This window comes from Octopus sinensis, linkage group LG14 (genome assembly GCF_006345805.1).
Source record: "Octopus sinensis linkage group LG14, ASM634580v1, whole genome shotgun sequence".
Classification (NCBI taxonomy): Eukaryota; Metazoa; Mollusca; class Cephalopoda; order Octopoda; family Octopodidae; genus Octopus; species Octopus sinensis.
Genome location: NC_043010.1, coordinates 16,539,685 through 16,560,625, shown reverse-complemented (window position 1 = coordinate 16,560,625; position 20,941 = coordinate 16,539,685). Strand labels below are relative to the sequence as shown.

General features: G+C 38.0%; 1 protein-coding gene across 6 annotated transcripts in view; it reads right to left on the bottom strand.

The window, feature by feature from the left end:
* Window positions 1-20,941, bottom strand: part of LOC115218889 (regulator of G-protein signaling 12) — a 187,326-nt gene that overhangs the window by 13,057 nt on the left and 153,328 nt on the right. For all 6 annotated transcript variants that reach the window (XM_029788885.2, XM_029788884.2, XM_036508684.1 and 3 more), the window contains 6 exons: window positions 12,410-12,595; window positions 7,158-7,244; window positions 6,160-6,306; window positions 4,302-4,472; window positions 3,324-3,381; window positions 78-202 (listed from right to left, as the gene is read on the bottom strand). In XM_029788885.2, the coding sequence (XP_029644745.1) occupies window positions 78-202; window positions 3,324-3,381; window positions 4,302-4,472; window positions 6,160-6,306; window positions 7,158-7,244; window positions 12,410-12,595 (774 nt within the window). The remainder of the gene's footprint in view (window positions 1-77; window positions 203-3,323; window positions 3,382-4,301; window positions 4,473-6,159; window positions 6,307-7,157; window positions 7,245-12,409; window positions 12,596-20,941) is intronic.

Genomic DNA, 20,941 nt, shown 5'->3' with positions numbered 1-20,941 from the left:
AAGACTAAGATAAATTGTAAATGGTCAATAAAAGGATTCATGAACCATTGAAAACAAAGAAAGAAAATATGACTCACCTCACGACCTTGTACAACTTCTTTCCTCATCAGACTCAAATCCATTGTAGCCAATGAGGGTTTCTTCTTTGATTCATCTTTGGAAAATTTACGAAACTTTTGCATCTCACTTGGTTTTGAAGTTTCTGCAAAGAGTTATTTCATCTCTTACAGTTTATGATAAACAATACCTTTTACAGGTTACAGGGTTGCCTACATTTATTTCTGATGGTGTGGGTGATAAAAAGTGTCTGAACAACTCAAGTGGAATAAAATACTATAAGGTATATTTTATGCCTGGAATGAACCTTTGTATTGATTTCATCACCAATGTTTATGTCTTTCACTGATGTCCCTGGAATTACTTTATATTAGCATAACTACCTGAAATTGGTATAACCACCATCAGGTTTTAAGAATAAATAATTCATCCGTAACTGGGGTTGATGTAATCAACTAGCCTTCTACCCCAAAATTTCAAGCCTATGGTGGAAAGGATTATTATTATTATTATTATTATTAAACAACAACAACAACAAACAAACAAATAAACAAACAAACAACAACAACAACAACAGAGCAAGCTGGCAGAATTGTAAGCATGCCAGACAAAATGCTTAGCAACATTTCTTTTGGCTTAAGTTCAAATACCATCAGCGTCAACTTTGCTTTTCATCCTTTCAGGATCAATGAAATGAAAAACCAGTTGAGCACTGGCAGGTAGATGTAATTGACAAAAGCTCACTTCCCCAAAATTTCAGGCCTTCTACCTTTAATTGAAAGGGTCGTTATCATTCTTTTAACTTGGATTTTGTTGTAACTCTTGGAATCTAGCATGTGTATCAGGCTTGCAACATGTATAGCCTCCAGTACCATGCTGCCTGTTCTTGTGAACTAATACTTTCTTGATCATTATTATTGAGTGAAAGAGCAGCATGTGCCATCAAAGTGACACGGGGGTACAACTATATGAAGCCCAATATACCCATCATGACTACCCGTCTGATAAGAGTACACCAGTTACATGCATTGCAATCATATATGCATGGAATAGTGATCTTTCTTCAGCTTGAGTAGCCCATCCCACTCAAAAGGTCTTTGAATTAAGGTTGTTTGAGAATGATGAGAAAAACACCCATATTTCAAATCCCAAGGAATTCCTCTCAGCACAAAGCTATGATGCTCTCCCACTACTTCTGCTCGTGATTAAAGATGCACACATTGTCAACCACCAAGGGACACGCTCAACTGGTCATGGTCAAACAAATGACATGCAGATCTGTGGTATTGAGCAGAATATTTGCTGTTGCCCATCTTTTATACCAAACAAAACATGTACATGTTAACACCACCAATTAGTTAAAGTTCAGAAACCCTGAGAGCCAGTGCCTGGTACTGCATCATAGCACATATAATATATATAATGATAATAATAATAATAACTATTATTGTCGTCGTCGTCATCATCATCATTATTAATATTTATTGTATCTGATGTGCATATCCACCCCACCTCTTTCTCTCATATGCCATTATCTCTTTTGTATCTAAAGGTGAAGTGGTATCTTCTTTCTAGACATAAACTATCCCCTATCAAAATAATTAGCTAAGGAATGAAATTAAATAATAAGTAATTAATATATCATTATTTCTTTGTTGTTCCACCATGTTAACTACATACATGTACGGCCATACACATGTGACCTCCATAGCTGGCTTACAGATAAACCATCTAAGAAAGCAGTAACTCTGAATAAAACCTGATACAGGCTAGAAGAAATGTTAATCCTGCTGTAGACAACCTCTCTAGTCATGGTGGCATGATGACATATGCCAAATCCATTTTGCTCGGGGATAGAAAAGTCATTGAGTTATAGGTTATGGAAATCATGTCTCATCTCCATGTCCTTTTCCAAAAATATGACAAACATACCATCAAACACTGACTGTCATCTCTATTGTTGTCCTGAGTACCAAAAGACAGAGGACTGCAACCAATAGCAAGACACTATGTGATTCATCCAAGCTCTGCTAGTGTGGGAAATGGGCATAGAATAATGAGGCTTTGATATATATATATATATATATATATATATATTCATAGACCATTTAACCATCATACCCACATAAAACAACAATTTCAGTATACTCAACCACATTATCAACAATTTCATAATTCATACTACAAAACCCATTACATACAAAGAGGAGTTATTGAATTTAGCAGCTATAAACACACAGACTTAGTAAGAAATCACCATTATAAGAGATTAATATATCTATTTGTGGGCACATGCATCTGTGTGTGTGTGTGTGTGCATATATATATATATGAATTTTTTGCATAATAAGATAAAAAAAACCAAGGCCGTGTAGATATTAGAGCATTTATAGATATATATATCTATCTATAAATGCTCTAATATCTACACAGCCTTGTTTTTTTTATCTCATTACTCAAAAAATTCATATATACACATGCTGGCATAGAACCAACATTGAACCCTTTATTTGCAATATTACCGAATCTGGAACTTAACTATGGTCTGTCTATAGCACTTATTCAGCCTAACCTGACACCTTTGGGTCTCAATGACACCATTATCTCATATATATATATATATATATATATATATATATATATTCATAGACCATTTAACCATCATACCCACATAAAACAACAATTTCAGTATACTCAACCACATTATCAACAATTTCATAATTCATACTACAAAACCCATTACATACAAAGAGGAGTTATTGAATTTAGCAGCTATAAACACACAGACTTAGTAAGAAATCACCATTATAAGAGATTAATATATCTATTTGTGGGCACATGCATCTGTGTGTGTGTGTGTGTGCATATATATATATATGAATTTTTTGCATAATAAGATAAAAAAAACCAAGGCCGTGTAGATATTAGAGCATTTATAGATATATATCTATCTATAAATGCTCTAATATCTACACAGCCTTGTTTTTTTTATCTCATTACTCAAAAAATTCATATATACACATGCTGGCATAGAACCAACATTGAACCCTTTATTTGCAATATTACCGAATCTGGAACTTAACTATGGTCTGTCTATAGCACTTATTCAGCCTAACCTGACACCTTTGGGTCTCAATGACACCATTATCTCATATATATATATATATATATATATATATATATATATATATATTTATATTGAGTCAGATATCACCAAATACACACCATAAAAGAAACAAAAAATTGGATCAAAGACTAATACTAACTTTGTTTCCATGGTAACAAAGACCAGCGCCTCTTCTCTTCCTCTTTGCCTTTTGATGACTGAAACAAAAGAAAATATAAATAATTTAAATTACAGAAAATAACATTTTTTTCATTTAACCCTTTAGTATTTAAACCGGCCATATCCGGCCAAAATACTTAATCTGTTTTATGTTCAAACTGACCAGATCCAGGCTCTCACACCTACCCTACAATGTTATTCTACATTAAGTAATTACACCATCAAGATCTTGAAGATATGAGATAATGCATGATTAATTCAAATCAATGTGAATCAATAAGTATTATGTTTGATAGAATAATCTGAACACTAAAGGGTTAAGTAAATGAAACAGTTTGTGATTTTCACACATTTTAAATATAATTTATTATTCTTGCAGTGCAGTTAACTACATCTGGGAGTGGACCAGTCAGTGGTGGTGCATGGTTTGGAAATTACTGCTTTAGATATTTCCCTGGATACGATATCAGTCTTTTGCAGGTAATATCCTCAGAAGATATGGTGTCTAATCAACAGCCAGATGAACTGAGGCAATAGACAACTAAGCCTTTTAATACCAACCTACCTGAGACAGTTCCTGGTTCCATGAATCAAGCGTCCCATCTTTAAGAGATCTAAGTTAAAAACCTTCCATCAAAATTTCCTGCTAAATTTCAAATCCCAGTTTAATAATAGCAATGTTACTTCGATATTCTCAAAATTAACTGAAAGACAAGGAGTGTATTTGGTAACAAAAGACTTTGAGCAAACAGCAAACCACTTCCAGCAAGCTTTTTGTGCAACATTATATGCACCAAAGAACTGTATCCATCCCTCAAAACAGAAATGCCAAACTGTTTATGTGTGTGAAAACTTTGGTTCCTGAGTAGATAGCAAAAGTATATATGGTTTTCTAAGCCTCGTAAGATACAAGTAGTGAAACAACACACCGACACGCACAAAAAGGCATTAAACTTACCTTCTTTTTGTCAACCTCTTTGCTCGTTTTAGAATGCAGCATTGCAACAGCAGTAAAGACTGCAGTACGAGAAGTTGGTAACTTGCTCTCCATCTCAGCCATTAAATGAGTCTTGTAGAGTTCTGACTTGAGGAATCTCGCATAACTGTCCTGCTTCATGAGCTGGAAGATCTGATAAAAATAAATCATCAACATTATAACTGCTGCTGCTACTACTGCTACTGCTAATATGGTAGTAAACTGGCAGAATTGCTACCATGTTGGACAAAATACACAGCAACATTTTGGTCTAATTTTTTATGTCTTGAATTCAAATTCTACTGAGGTCAACTGTGCCTATAGTACAGAGACTTATTATTATTATTATTATCATCATTTTCATTTTCTTTAAATCAACTCCTTCAAACACTCATACATCAAAATCGAAGGGAGTGACCACCACCACCATCCCAATCATCCTCATCATTATTATCATTAAGGTGGCAAGTTGGCAGAATCATTAGCATGCTGGACAAGATGCTTAACAATATCTCGCCCATCTTCACATTCTGAGTTCAAATTCTGTCAAGGTTGATTTTTTTCTTTCACCCTTTCAGGGTCGATAAATTAAGAACCAGTGGGTCGATGTAATCAACTAATCTCCTCCCAGCAAATTTCAGGTCTTGTGCCTTTAGTAGAAAGGATTACTACTACTACTACTACTACTACTACTACTGCTGCTGCTGCTACTACTACTACTACTCATGAGAGTATATATGTATGCCAGAGTTTGCGTATTTATAAACCAAACCTTTGATACATCTCCAGCATCACTCTAAGTGGACATACAATAAAGCGAGAGAAACATGTCCACAATATTGAATTTGTTTCCACATTATTGTTTAGATCTGCCTCCAAAAGCTTTTAATATATGTTGTTATTGTTTAGCCGCAGATCAGTCCTGATAATGACAGTTTGACCATTAAACATCCAGTCTACTTATATATCTAGTGTAACATTGCTCAATATGCACTTTTTAAAGTTGATATGGCTTAATCTGAGAGATTTAGTAGCTATTTCTAGCAGGTCAAGCAACTGCATAGAGGCTGCCCTTGTTGGTTTGCTATGTCTTATGTCATACAATGGTGCCACATCAATTATTTATATCCAGTTCTCTACAAAATATTATCTTGTGGTCAGCAAGTATCTAATACACAAAATTTGTTGAAGCTGACGAAAACAAGAAGCTCTAGCAATGAGATGATGGTAGAAGACTAAATATGTCATGTGACTTAAACATCATTGTTGCTAGTTGTCTCAAAGCTGTGCAACCAGCATTCTTCCATTCTGTAGTTTAATAATAAGGTCCTCAGTACATATATAAACAAGAGACTAGTTTGGTACTAAAGTCCTCCAGTGTAAATAAATGATAGACAAAGAGGTCTTACAGTTCTATATTTAAGAGATGAGGAATTATGTACATTATTTACATTTGACAGATATTTGTCTTCATCTTGTTTGTTGTTAACACTATGTTTCGGCTGATACACCCTCCAGCCTTCATCAGGTGTCTTGGGGAAATTTTGAACCTGGGTTCTCATTCCTAAGGTATTTTTCAAGGTTGTTGTTGTTGTTTTGTTGTTGTTGTTGTTACTACTACTACTACTACTACTACTACTACTATTATTCAGGTCACTGCCTGGAATAATAATAACATCGAAAAATACCTTAGGAATGAGAACCCAGGTTCGAAATTTCCTCACGACACCTGATGAACGCTGGAGGGTATATCAGCCGAAATTTGTGTTAACAACAAACAAGATGAGGATAGATATCCATCAAATGTAAATAACATACATAATGTACAAAGAGGTCTTACCTGTCTCTGAGCAGCATCAAACATGGTTGAGGTGGGTTTGCCTAATAACTGCTCTGCTGTCTGCCGAGCTAAACTGTCAACATTCACAGGTTCTGAAGCTCCTGGACCAAGATGCTTTGCAAAAATCTCAGACGCAAAAGAATTTCTCTGGCGGTGGAAAAGAGAAGGTTCAAGTTAAGAAATATATGAAGGGCCAGGGTTGGGGATTAGAAACTACAAAAAATTTTTGCAAATATGTGAGAATTATTTTAACAAAGGGATGCTCTTCCTATCACCAACCAACATGAAATCACACACACACACACACACACGAGTACACACAAGCATGGATGTGTGGTTAAGAGACCTTGAAACCATGCAGTTAGGGATTCAATCCCACTGTATGGACACTATCAGCTGGTGTCTTGTATTATAGTCATGGGTTGATCAATACTTTGTGAGTGAAATTGGTCAACAGAAATGGAAGAAGCGTGTTATGTGTGTGTGAGTGCGGGTATTTCTCCTCATCTTCACATGTGTTCCTTAACTGTAAACAAAATCTCATTGTCCTTAAAAGATGGGTTCATTTACTTGCAGTCCACCATGAAAGCATGTCGACCTCTTAACATGTCTTGACATGTTGTGCAATCTTTGTAAATTCAAAACAGCTTAGATTCTACAAAAGGTGTGGTTTGTTTCCAGTTCTTTTCATAACAACAATGCCTGGGCAGTTTGTTGTTCAACACACTGGCAGATTATCACCTTTGTTTGAAACAGGTAAGGGTTGGCATCAAGAAGGGGATCAGGAAAGGGATCTGGCTGTCGAATACTCTGCCTGAATCATAGCTTCATCCAATCCAGGCAAGAGTGGAAAAGGAGGCATTAAGGCAAGGACTAAACATAATATATATATATATTATACACACACACATATATACATATATACACACACAGAGAAGCATGCATAATCATGTAAACACATACACACATGTGACACCTAATAATGAAGCCATACTGACCTTATTCACATCAAGTGACCTCTTAAAATCATCAACTGCTAACCAAAAGTGAATATTCTCTTCACTAAACTCTTTCTGTAGAAAATCCTGTTTTGGGAAATAAAAAGGATTCACAATCAAGTAAAATGATAATTAAGATAATTAAATTGGCATAGGCACGGCTGTGTGGTAAGAAGCTTGCTTCCTGATCACATGGCACCTTGGGCAAGCGTCTTCTACTATAGCTTTGGGCCGACCAAGCCATGTGAGTGAATTTGGGAGATGGAAACTGAAAGAAGCCCATCATATATATATACGTATTTGTCTATATTTATGTATATATGTCTTTTTGTTCCCCACCACACCCTACCATTGCTTGACAACCGATGCTGGTGTGTTTATGTCTCCATAACTTAGCATTTTGGCAAAAGAGACTGATAGAATAAGTACTGGGCTTACAAAGAATAAGTCCTGGGGTTGATTTCTTTGACTAAAAAAACCCCTTTAAGGTAATGCTCTAGCATGGCAGCAGTCAAATGACTGATACATGTAAAAGAGTAAGTGTTCCAAAGGTAATGGGTCAGTGCCCTAATCTGCAGAAGATTAAGTTCTATGGATCAAGATGAATGCAGGAAAAGTGTATGGCAGTGAACGTATATGTATAAGGCAGAGTGTGTGTATGTGGGTATCATTGATGTGTGTTTATGTGGAGGAACATTTATATCTAATTATTCTGTATGTGTGTGTGTATGTACATTTTAGAGAAGAACCATTATCGTCTTCGATTTTATCTAGTTATCGAAATTGAACCAATCCTATGACTGGCACCCGGCAGATGCCAGGACCCCTGGACTGGAGATACGTAAAAAGCACCATCCGAATCGTGGCTGATGCCAGCGCCACCTCGACTGGCTTCTGGGTCGGTGGCACGTAAAAAGCACCATCCGAATCGTGGCCGAAGCCAGTGTCGCCTCGACTGGCTTCCGTGCAGGTGGCACGTAAAATGCACCAATCCGACTGTGGCCGATGCCAGCCTCGCCTGGTGGCAGCCTGCAGGTGGCACGTAAAAAGCACCCACTACACTCACGGAGTGGTTGGCGTTAGGAAGGGCATCCAGCTGTAGAAACATTGCTAGATAAGACCGGAGCCTGGTGCAGCCTTCTGGCTTCCCAGATCCCCGGTCGAACCATCCAACCCATGCTAGCATGGAGAACAGACGTTAAACGATGATGATGATGATGATGATGATGTTTGTTGTTGCAGGCATTAAAATGTTAAATTGAAGAGAAAGCAACATCAGCTGATGAACTGCATCAGTGAAAAACAATGTTCCCAGCTTTGACCATTTATTTCCCCAAATCATCTTTTGTCTAATTCTACCACAGACACCTAATGCAACTTCACAACACCATCTCCCCACCAACATGGTTTTACATTAAACTTTAATATATTAGTGTGTATATGTGTATGCAGCATGTGTGTGTGAGAGAGAGAGAAAGAGAGACAGACAGACAGACAATGATAGTAAAATTGTCTATGAAACATTGATGGCCTCTTAAAGGAAGATATAGGTAGGGAGAAAAACCAGTCTGTGAATGTCAGGCAAATGTTTCCAAGAGAACAGACAGGTCTTGCTTTAATAAACATAGACTCTTTAAAGCCCTTTCCACCCATTTCTTTTTCTTCATCTTGTAGTTTTTGACAGGTGAGACAACAACACTTATTAATGAGGTAGAATAATATTTTGGAATTTTGTGGGTAGGGGGTATGCATGTGTATGTGTGTATTTTGTGATTTATTCTGAAGAGTAACGACAACAAACACAACATTTTTGTACAGGTTTTAGGCCTGATACAGGAGTGGATGAGATTAGCTGTGATTGATGAACCGTTGCCAAAGTAGAGACCTGCTCTGGACGCAAGCAATAAAGTGAACTCTACCAAAGATAGCCAAGGACCAGGTGGTAGTGTTAAACTGGATGACAACAGAGTGGGCTCTACTAAAAGTAGCCAAGGACCAGAGGGCTGGCTTTAAACTGGGTGACCAATTACGACAACAAATTAAGAACATATACGGATCCTCTCACTTCCTTATAGTCTCCATCTCTAATTTCCCCCATAAAGCTTCTGGGATCAAACCAGAAACAATGTAATTATAAGACACACCTCCTTAACCTCTTCTTAAAGTTATTTCCAACTTCATTGAATAATTAAATTGTTCATTACCAGTGATTCATCATAGTTGGCTCAATTTATTGCTTGTTTCCCCAACGTAACATAACCTGTGTCCTTGTCAAAATGAAGGAAAACATTTTTATATTGGGAAGTCTATGAAGTTAAATATTTACATTGCTTCACTTTTGACTTGCAACAAGAAGACATCCCAAATGGCTGTGGAAACAGATTCAGCTTAGGACTGGCAGGCTGGATTTTCTTTTGCTTATTTAACCCTCAAACCTTACTGTCTTGTCAGTAGTCAAGCTCAAACATTATGATTGTTTACATTTTTTTCTTTTCATATCCTATTTTTCTTATGAGAGAGAGAGAGAATTATGATAGCTTGCCATACAACAATACTTTGAGAAACTACAAAATCTTACAAAATATTTAAAATTTGTCTTTCTGGTACATTTATGTGTGTGTGTATGAAATATTTTGACATTAGTTACGTTAGCCATTTAAATATATCTCTATTAATTGTATACAAATGTTTTTCTTACAATAAAGATTATAATAAACACCAAAGATGTACAGAAAACAGATTCCATCACATGCCAGGGAAAAAAGCTAGAATTGATAGCTTCTGTTACCTAAGTGACCTAGACAGTAGCAGGGGTAGATGCTCTGAGAGTGTAGCTGCTAGAATAAGAATAGCTTGGGCAAAGTTTAGAGAGCTCCTACCTCTGCTGGTAAGAAAGGGCCTCTCACATAGATTGAAAAGTAGATTGTATGATGCATGTGTGCTAACAGCCATGCTACACAGCAGTGAAACATGGGCAGTGACTGCTGAGGACATGTGTAGGCTTGAAAGAAATGAAGCTGGTATGCTCCGCTGGATGTGTAATGTCAGAGTGCATGCACGACAGAGTGCAAGTGCCCTGAGAGAAAAGTTGGACATAAAAAGCATCAGATGTGGTGTGCAAGAGAGATGACTGCACTGGTATGGTCAGGTGTTGCGTATGGATGAGGACAGCTGTGTGAAGAAGTGTCACACTCGAATGGTGGAGGGAATCTGTGGAAGAGGTAGATCCAAGAAGACCTGAGACGAGGTGGTGAAGCATGACCTTTGAATGCTGGGCATCATGGAGGCAATGACAAGCAACTGAGACTTTCGGAGATGTGCAGTGCTTGAGAAGACCTGGCAAGCCAAGTAAGATCGTAGTCATGGCCAATGCCAGTGTCACATAATCAGCCCATTTAAGAGTACCCTACAATCGTCTGGCAATATACTGTGTTTGAGAAGACCTGTTGAGTCAAGTGAAATTGTTGTCATGGCTGATGCCAGTGCCGCCTGACTGGCCCTCATGCTGGTGGCACATAAAAAGTACCCACTACACTCTCAGAGTAGTTGGCATTAGGAAGGGCATCCAGCTGTAGAAACCTTGCCAGATCAGATTGGAGTCTGGTGCAGCCTTCTGGCTTGCCAGTCCTCAGTCAAACCGTCCAACCCATGCCAGCATGGAAAGCGGATGTTAAATAATGATGATGATGATTTTGAATAAATAACTTAAAGCTGATAAGCTTTTTCTGTTTGAGTTTCTGATAAGAAGCAATATAAAGTTAATCTCACAAAAATAAATGCAATTACCAATTCCACCCCAAACACAAAATCTTATTCAGTAATTTATTGCTCTGAATGAAGAAGGTACAGCAGGTGGGAAATGCTGGCCAAACCCATGTCTCAAAAAGGTCAAGAGTTTAAACAGTTGAAGTATTGCCAAATCCAAGAAGACTGGCTCACACTGAAAGTTGTCATAAATTGGTATGGCTATGTGGTTAAGATGCTTGCATTGCAACTATATAGGGTCTAGGTTCAAACCCACTACACAGCACTTTAGGGAAATGTCTTCAACAACAGTGTCAGCTTAAGCAAAACCTTGTGATCACAACTGATTGGAATTGGTAAACAGAAAATGTGAAGTGTGTGTGTGTGTGTGTGTCCAACTCATACTAAATATGATGAGATTATATATATGTGTATGTGTGTGTGTGTGTGAGTATATATATGTGAAGGCGCGTGGCTTAGTGGTTAGGGTGTCAGCATCACGATTGTAAGATTGCGGTTTCGATTCCTGAACCGGGTGAAGCATTGTGTTCTTGAGCAAAATACTTCATTTCATGTTGCTCCAGTCCACTCAGCTGGCAAAAATGAGTAACGCTGCGATGAACTGGCGTCCCATCCAGCTGGGGAACACATATGCCATAGAAACCAGGAAACCGGGCCCATGAGCTTGGCTAGGCTTTAAAAGGGCGCATTTATTTTTGTATGTGTGTGTATATATATATATATATATATATATATATATATATATATATATCAGAGACAATGTGAGATGGTTAAATAGAGGGAAATATTAGAGTTCAATATGAGGAGTTATTTTGGAAAAGGAAGCAAATAAGGAGTATATAGGGAAATATAAGAATGTCTGTAGAAATGAAAATAAAAATGTTATAATTGCAGTTCCATTATCCAAGGAAAGTGGTGTGTAGAAGTGGTAGAAATGCTTTCTGTCCATACCAGATCTACATTAGACTCTTCACTTGTATCATTATCGAACCGAGAGTTTAACTACAGCCCTTCCATAGCGTTACCTGCCACCTTGGGTCTTCTGGATACTAATACCTTTCAGATATATATATAAACTTCCACTAATGTATATCAATGAAAGATATAAACATTGGAGAGACTCAGTACACTTTCAATGAAATATTTTGTAATATTTGTTCTACTCCAAGCTACGGATATTCCCTTGTCACTCTCACTAATGAACCAATGATTGATCCACTGTAAATCAATACAAAGAAATCAATTGAGGTCAGAAAAAGGAAAGATTTTTGCCTTTTATTCTTCAGGGTCCTTAAAATCTACCCCAGTCCATCACTGGTATTCCTTCAATAAAATGTAGAAGGAGGAGATACAAAGTTCATCCTGGCGGTATTTGAACTAAGTATATAGAATGGTACTATTAATTACCACAAGGCATTTAATCCGTTGCTCTACTGATTTTCCTGCCACCCACAATCCTCAGTATGTTTGAGTGATGAATAACTTACTGTGAACACTTCCACACCAGCAGGATCTTCCAAAAGTCGGTTGAAGCTGACAGCCCAGGCGGCCACCCTGCTCACCTCTCGCCCACAACCATTACTGCCATCATCGTGGTTTACAATACTGTTGATACTATTGGCAGTGCCCAGCTTTTCAGAAATCAGACCATCATTTCCACTGGCAACCAATGACTGAAAAAAAAAACAAAAACAAAAAACATTTCAATTTATGCATGTGTGTATATAAATACGTTTGTGTGTTGTATGTGTGTGTATATAAAAACCTCCTTACCTTACAACGAAATAATGTTTCAAGTGTACACGGTGGTGGTGATAGTGGTAGTGGTGGTGGTAGTGGTGGTGGTAGTGGTGGTGATGGTGCTGGTGGTGGTGCTGGTGCTGGTGAAAATATTTCTGTCCCCTTAAACTGAAGAAATTTCACACACATCATACTGTCAGGTGAAAAGTGTGTGTCACTGTTGTTTATGTCTTGAGACAATTAATAGTTCCAGCACTGAAACTACTGCTAACACTTGGTAGCAGTGGTGGTGGTGGTGGTGGTGGACGATAAATGACACAGTAGATTGGTGGTGTGGTGGTGGTGGTGGTGGTGGTGGACATATGTACACAAAATAAAAAAACTGTGTAGTCAAAGTGTCACGCTCCAAAAGGACAGCTGGTGTTGTTGTTGCCGGTGTTATCATTTGTTGGTGTTTGTGGTGTTTAGATCCATGATCAAAGGCCTTCCAGCCATGACCACTCAGTCTTTTGAAGAAGAATCTAGAATATCATTATCTAATGTGTGTCCTTCCCTTTTTAAGACAGAATGTTGTTTCAGAGAGACTTGGTTGCTATTTCCAGCAGGTCAAGCAACCACATAAAGGTTCTTTCATTGTTTTGTAACAATATCTCTTCAGTAGTGATGGTCATGTTCAACAGCAGTGATAATTTACCAATATATCTCTAATAGTCGAAATGGAGATGGTGCTGGTGATGATAATAGCAGATCCCCCACCCATCATATCATATGATATCTATAGTATTGTTATTGTTTTAAGAGTTTATCCACTGAGATATCCCTGTAAAACAACGTCAGTGATATCACACAGCATTACAACATTATTGTTAATACGTCAAGACACTGCCTCCCCCATCTCTCCCACTCCTCTTGTCACCACCACCACCACCACCACCACTTCCAATTGTCAAGTTGCCATAATATCTTTTCAATTAAAAACTTACCACCACATACACAAACACACAACTGCTGCTGCTGCTACTGCTACTACTACTACTACAATACACAGTTCTACTACTACCACCATTGCTCTTCCACTCTTAATCCAGTTTTTAATTTAAGAAAAAAACTAATTGGCTCCACGACCAAAAGCTTCAACCAGCAGCACCACCATTCTTCAAGTCAGCTCCATAACCAAATAAATTCTTGTCCATTTATTGCTTCATTGATCAAAGAACATGGACAGATGGAAGGCTTTTGTTAATAATTCAGCTCAGTCCAACAACAACGGAAAACTTTCTCAGCTAATTTGAAAAAATGCCAGGAAATTGATTTGGAAAAAATGTTACAAATTTTATAATGCCCACCTCTCCCTCTCTCTTAGAGAGAAAGAAATAAAAAATTTCAAGTCCAGAACACATTTGTATCCCCACTGCTGTCGGTGTAGGTGTCATCATCATCATCACCACCACATAAATAGCTAGATTTTTCTAATGGCACAAATTTTGTGTTGTCATAATGTTTCTATGTCAACCAGAACATACAATACTAAAGACCCTGATGTATAAAAATTATTCCTGTAATAACATTCAAGGACCACATTGTACCAACATCTGCTAAATCTGAAGACTATGATCCAATCATGAGACAGCAATGTGGCAAATAAGGTTGATCTGAGGGCACCACATCTACCAATTGCTCCAACAACTGCCATAACCAGCTCCAAAATATCACAGAATCAATAATGATAGAATCACCTAAAATGGTCTTCTTTTTCTTCCATTGGCTGTCATCAAGACAAACTAGAAGTCTTTATCACTCATTAGTTTTAGTAGATTCTTAATTTCATGTTGTTTGTCTCTGCCAAAAACATCAATGTAGTTGAGCGGTCTTCATCTTCTATTAGGGGTGGAAGTTTTCAAAGTATAACCTTGAAAATGGCCTGGTGTTCAGTTAACCCCACTGTTATAATATGGATCCTCATCCACTTGTATGTTGTTGTTGGCTCTATTATGTTGTGGCAATATTCTGCATTTTATTATCTTTGACTTATCTATTGTGCTATCGCTGATAGCTCTGCAAAATAATGACTTTGAAACATCTACCTTGATGGTAACTCGAACTTGTATATATCACATAACTGACACTGACTCCAACTGACTTGTACAATGATTCTACTACTACTGACCTTCTACAATGACTGACTGTCTGACTTTATAATGGCTGTTTCATACCACTTTGTCATGTAGGAAGGGGAGTACCATTTTCACTACAACATCTCCCCTTTTAGTTTTTTTCTTTGGGAAGTTATTTTATTTTACTTTATTCACCCCTCCTCCCTTTTTGGCATATTTTTTTCCTTTTGATGTCTCTTTGAAGGAACTCTGTGTTCTTTCTTTTTCTTCCACTTGTATGCATTGATTCAACCACCTGTAATGGTGTTGATACCTGGAATGTGTCATACAACCATTCCATAGGTTCTTCCAATCTGTCTGGTTCATTTTCTATGAATCTCTTCTTTGATTGGTTTCTGTGTCTTTTTTCAATACCTTTTTTGCTTTTTACTCCATACATCATTTTTCCTATGTACTTTGTAATTTTGCCTTCTTCCCAGTACTGTTTTCCATTTTTATACGACCTGGATGTCCAATATGGAATTCTCTTAACACTCTTTTTTTGTAAAGTCTCAGGTATCACTACCCTTAGGCCATATATTAGTACGCCATCACATGTTGAAGATATGTTTACAACTCGTTTTTTTTCTTACTGAACCATTTTTAGTTTTCTTTCATTGACCACAGAAGTTTTGGGTTTCATTAATAAACTTGTCTTTTGACATGTGTCGCTTTACCTCCTCCAGAGTTATTGGTAACTCTCGTACAATGTTCCACATTATGTGTTTAATTTTTCCTTCGGCTCTTAGGGCAGCTATTAGTGTATCCTCGAATGGTTTGCCATTTCTGGGTATTAACCTAGATAGGTCGTCAGCATGTCCTAATTTTTTCAAAGGTAAATATTCCATTGCATAATTGTAACTTAGTAATATGGTGCCCCATTGCTGCAACCTGCTTGCTGCATGTACTGGAATTCCTTTCTTGGATCCATAAATCATTAGCAATAAGCAATGGTCTGTTTGTAGTCTAAAATGTGTACCATGTTTGCGAGCCTGGTGCAGCCATCTGACTCACCAGTCCCCAGTCAAATCGCCCAAGCCATGCCAACATGGAAAGCGGACGTTAAACGATGATGATGATGATGATATATATATGTATGCAACCACACACACATACACATGCATGCATGTACACATGAATACATAATGGAAGCTCAAAAGTTTCCACTGATTAACATTCCACTCATTGTGCATTGGTTGACCCAAAGTTATATGAGAAAATACATGCTCAAGGTTCTGTAAAGTGGAATTGATCCTGGAACCACATGGATACATGGCAAAGTTCTTAATCATACAGCCATGCATTGCACCTTTTTATATAATTTCAGTCAACTCTGGTATCCTCAGCCATTCCACCAGAGATACACTGTCTTATGATGATTTGAACATATTATGTAGAATTTTAATGAAGGATGCTTAACGACACTGCTGCTATTTTAATTAATTGTTACTGTTAAAATCAAATGTTGGTATCATAATTAACTGCTGCTTTTATAATGAATGACTGTTGTTATAGTTAATTGTTATTGTTATAATTAGTCCATTATTTAATTAATATTTTGTTGAATTAATAATGTAATAAATTAACAAATTTAGAAACAACAGTGACAGCAGCAAGTGCAGCAGCAACAAGTGCAGCAGCAGCAGCATGGAGTCAATGTTTGTATAGCTATGTCAGGAGAGAGAGCGTGGAGTGATAGAAGGTAGTCTGGCAGTTTTTCCTTTGGAAACAGGGATCATAAAATAAACAAGGACAGCTGGAGAGCAGAAAGGATGTATGGGTATGCACTAAGACATTCCATCACAAAACATATATACACATGCACCCAGGTTGACAATATATCAAGTGAAAGAAAAAAAAAAAAGAAACAGGAGAAAAGTGGGGTTGGTGGGGGTTACAGACAAGCCGAGACTTGAATGATTTAACATAATGTTGTCTTTATGACAACATTTATTACCTGCCCCCCACACACATGTAGAGACAAAGCTCACAATATCATAGACATTTGTGTGTGTGTATATATCACCATCATCGTCATTTAGCTGGCATGGGTTGGAGGGTTTGACCAGGGTTGGCAAGCTGGAAGGCTGCACCAGACTCCAGTCTGATTTGGCATGGTTTTCTATGGTTGGGTGCCCTTCCAAATGCCAACCACTCTGAGAGTGTAATAGATGCTTTTATGTGCCACCAGCACAGGTGCCATTTATGTGACACCAATACCTGCCATGACTGCAATTTTACTTGGTTTTGATGGGTCTTCTTCTCAAGCATCGAAATCAAATTCGATGACTGGCATCCGTGCTAGTGGAGCGCTAAGAGCACCATCCGAGCGTGATCGTTGCCAGAGCAGCTGACTGGCTTCCATGCTGGTGGCATGTAAAAAGCACCATTCGAGCGTGATCATTACCAGTGTCGCCTTACTGGCACTTGTGCTGGTGGCACGTGAAAAAAACATTCAAGCGAGGTTGTTGCCAGTGCCACTGGACTGGCTCCTGTGCAAGTGGCACATAAAAAACACCATATGAGCACAGCTGTTGCCAGTACCGCCTGACTGGCCCTCGTGCCGGTGGCACTTAAAAGCACGCACTACACTCTCAGAGTGGTTGGCGTTAGGAAGGGAATCTAGCTGTAGAAACTCTGCCAGATCAGTTTGGAGCCTGGTGCAGCTATCTGGTTCGCTAGTCCACAGTCAAATGGTCCAACACATGCTAGCATGGAAAGCGGACGTTAAACGATGATGAATTTCATAGCATTTTTTCCAATGGCCTGATAACTGACGAGATGCTGGTGTGGGTTTCTGCCCCAACATATGAAACTCGGAATTTAATCATGGCTACCGAATAATTGTCACATATTATATTTACATATATATATATATATATATATATATATATATGTCTGTAAATATAATATACATATGGAGAGAGAGAGAGAAAGAGACAGACACACACACACATCTATATATCATCATCAACAGCACTATTTTAACATCCACTTTTTCCAAGCTTCCTTGGGTCAGACAGAATTCCCTGTGGCAGATTTTCTACACCTGGATACTCTACTTTCTGCTCATCCTTTTCTGTTTCCAAGTTAGGTTGGTATTTCCTCAGGGTCAAACAGGTTTCCATGGAAAATTGGTGATGAAGGACACCATTTCTATAATGGTGACACTCATTCACAACTATGGCATAATGTCAACAGAAGCAGACATATGCACACACACACACACACACTCACACACGTGTGTGTGAGTAGACAAGCATCACCATTATAGAAGCAGTCTCCTTTATTATTAATCTTCTGTGGAAGATGGGCTTCTTTCAGTTTCCATCCACTAAATCCACTCACAAGGCTTTGTTTGACCTGAGTTTGTAGTGGAAAACATTTGCCAAGGCGGAAAGTAGTGGAACTAAACCAAAAAACATATCGCTAGGAAGCAAGCTTCTTAATCACAGCCATATCTCTGCCCCTATATATATATATATTATCATCATAATGATCATTAAACATCCATTTTCCATGCAGGATGTGTGTGTGTATACACAATACACATTCCAAGACATGTCTCACAGATGCTTTGGGATGCATCATCCGTGCTGATTTATAGTAGCTTACTTTTCGACTTATTTCAGAACATGGTTGAGTCCATAAAATAGGATTTGGCTACACCTCCATTTAGAGCACAGTTTAAGCTATCTTTTCATGAAAGAAGGTTTATGTTCCTATAACTTGTGTTAATTCTGTAACCCTTTATAATGGAAGATAAGAAAGTTCATTTCTGGCACTTGATGCTTTTCTTTTTCTGTAAAGGGAAAAACGCCTCACAAACAACCAAAGAAATATGCGCAGTTTACGGAGATGTCTTTATCAGAAAGAACTGTACAGAAGTGGTTCGCAAGGTTCTGAGCTGGAGATTGTAGCCTTATTGATAAAGATCAATCAGGCAGATCATCCACTACAGATGATGACCAAATCAAGTCATTAATTGAGAATAACCAACATTGCGCAACCCGAGAATTGACAGAAAGCCTCAACCTATCAAAATCTGTCGTTCATGAGCACCTGGTAAAGCTTGGGTAGACAAATCGCTACGATGTTTGGGGACCACATGAGTTCAGTGAGAAGAACCTTTTTGATCGCATTTCCATCTGTGATTCGCTTTATAAACGGAATGAAAACGTGCCTTTTTTAAAACAAATTGTGACAGGTGATGAGAAATAGATTATCTACCAAAACGTTTAGAGAAAGCGATCCTGGAGTAAGCAACATGAGCTACCCTTAGCCACCCACAAAGCGGGTCTTCACCCTAAAAAAGTCTTGCTTTGTGTCTGGTGCGATTGGAAAGGAATTCTGTACTATGACCTTCTCCCAAGTAACCAGACAATTAATTCTGAGAAATACTGCACACAACTGGATGAGTTAAAAGCAGCAATTCAAGAGAAACATCCACAATTGGCCAACAGGAAGGGAGTTGTCTTCCAACATGACAATGCAAGACCGCACGTTTCTTTGGGAACCAGACAAAAATTGCTGCAGCTCGGCTGGGATTTGTTACCCAACCCTCCATATTCACCAGATATTGCTCCTTTGGATTTCCATTTATTCAGGTCTCTGTATAATAGTCTTAATGGTAAAATTTCAATTCCTTGGATGATGTAAAAAGATACCTTGATGAATTCTTTGCCATGAAACCACCTCAATTCTTGGAAGCGGGTATTTTCAAGTTAAAGGAAAGATGGAGAGGCATTGTGCAACAAAACGGTTCATATTTTGTTGAATAAAAATGTAATGGCAAGTATTTATTGACCTTTTTCTTTCCTTTAAAAATCGGCACAAACTTCTGGACAACCCAATATATATATAAATAAATATATGTATGTATAAATTGCTGAGATCTCCTTCAGTCATGACTGACCATGGGATTTCACCTAGAAAGTTACCCTCCCAGGTACAAATCTGGGCAAGGTTGTTTTTATAGAAGACCAGCAGTCGCCCATGCATACCGGCCTCCCCTCTCCATGCCACCAGTGTTATCCAAGGGAAAGGCAAAGGCCGATACAGCTTGGCATCAGTGACATTACAACTCATTTCTACAGCTGAGTGAATTGGAGCAACATGAAATTAAGCGTCTTTTCAAGAACACAGCACACAGCCCGATCCAGGATTCGAACTCACAACCTCACGATCATAAGGTTGACGCTCTAACCACTGAGCCACGTATAAATTATATATATATATATATATATATATATATATATATATATATGTAAGCAAAACGCCCCCCCCCCCCCCCCGTCCAATGGACGGTGCTGAGTTGTCAAACATTTAAACCAAATTTTCTCAAACCAACTTGTCCGACCGTCCCAAAGGCCTCCCCTTTGAGAAACACTGATTTAACCTGAATTTGAGACACCAGCAAAAGAAGAAATAAAGATAGACTTTTTTTCTATTCCAAAGAAAAATGATTTCCCATGGCTTTATCGATCGCATTCTCACCTGGAATCGATTTCCGTAATTTTTCAAGACTTATACATGTCCTGATACCATTGGTATCTATATATCAAATTTGAGTGCAATTGAACAGAGGATGCCTGAGATCGTAGAAGCCACACATACATACAGACAGACAGAACGGATTTTATATAAGAGATATGTATATATATATATATATTGGTGTAGGCAGCATGGCTGTGTAGTAAGAAGGTAGCTTCCCAACTACATTGTTGCAGGTTTAATCCCACTGCATGGTACCTTGGGCAGGTGTCTTCTACTATAACCTGAGGCCAGCCAAAGCCTTGTGAGTGGGTTTGGTAGACAGAAACTGAAAGAAGCCTGTCATATATATATATATATATATATATATATATATATGGATGAATTTGTGTGTATGTATCTGTGTTTGTCCCCACCAACATCACTTGACAACTGATGTTGGTGTGTTTATGTCCCCATAACTTATAGGTTTGACAAAAGACAGTGTTAGAATAAGTACTAAAGTACTAAGCTTATAAAGAATAAGTCCTGGGGTCAAATCATGTATTCTACTTTATCTTCTTTCTGTGATGTTCTGATGGAAAATTAAGACAGCAATTTTTAACATGGATCATAAATTAATGCAATTCTGTC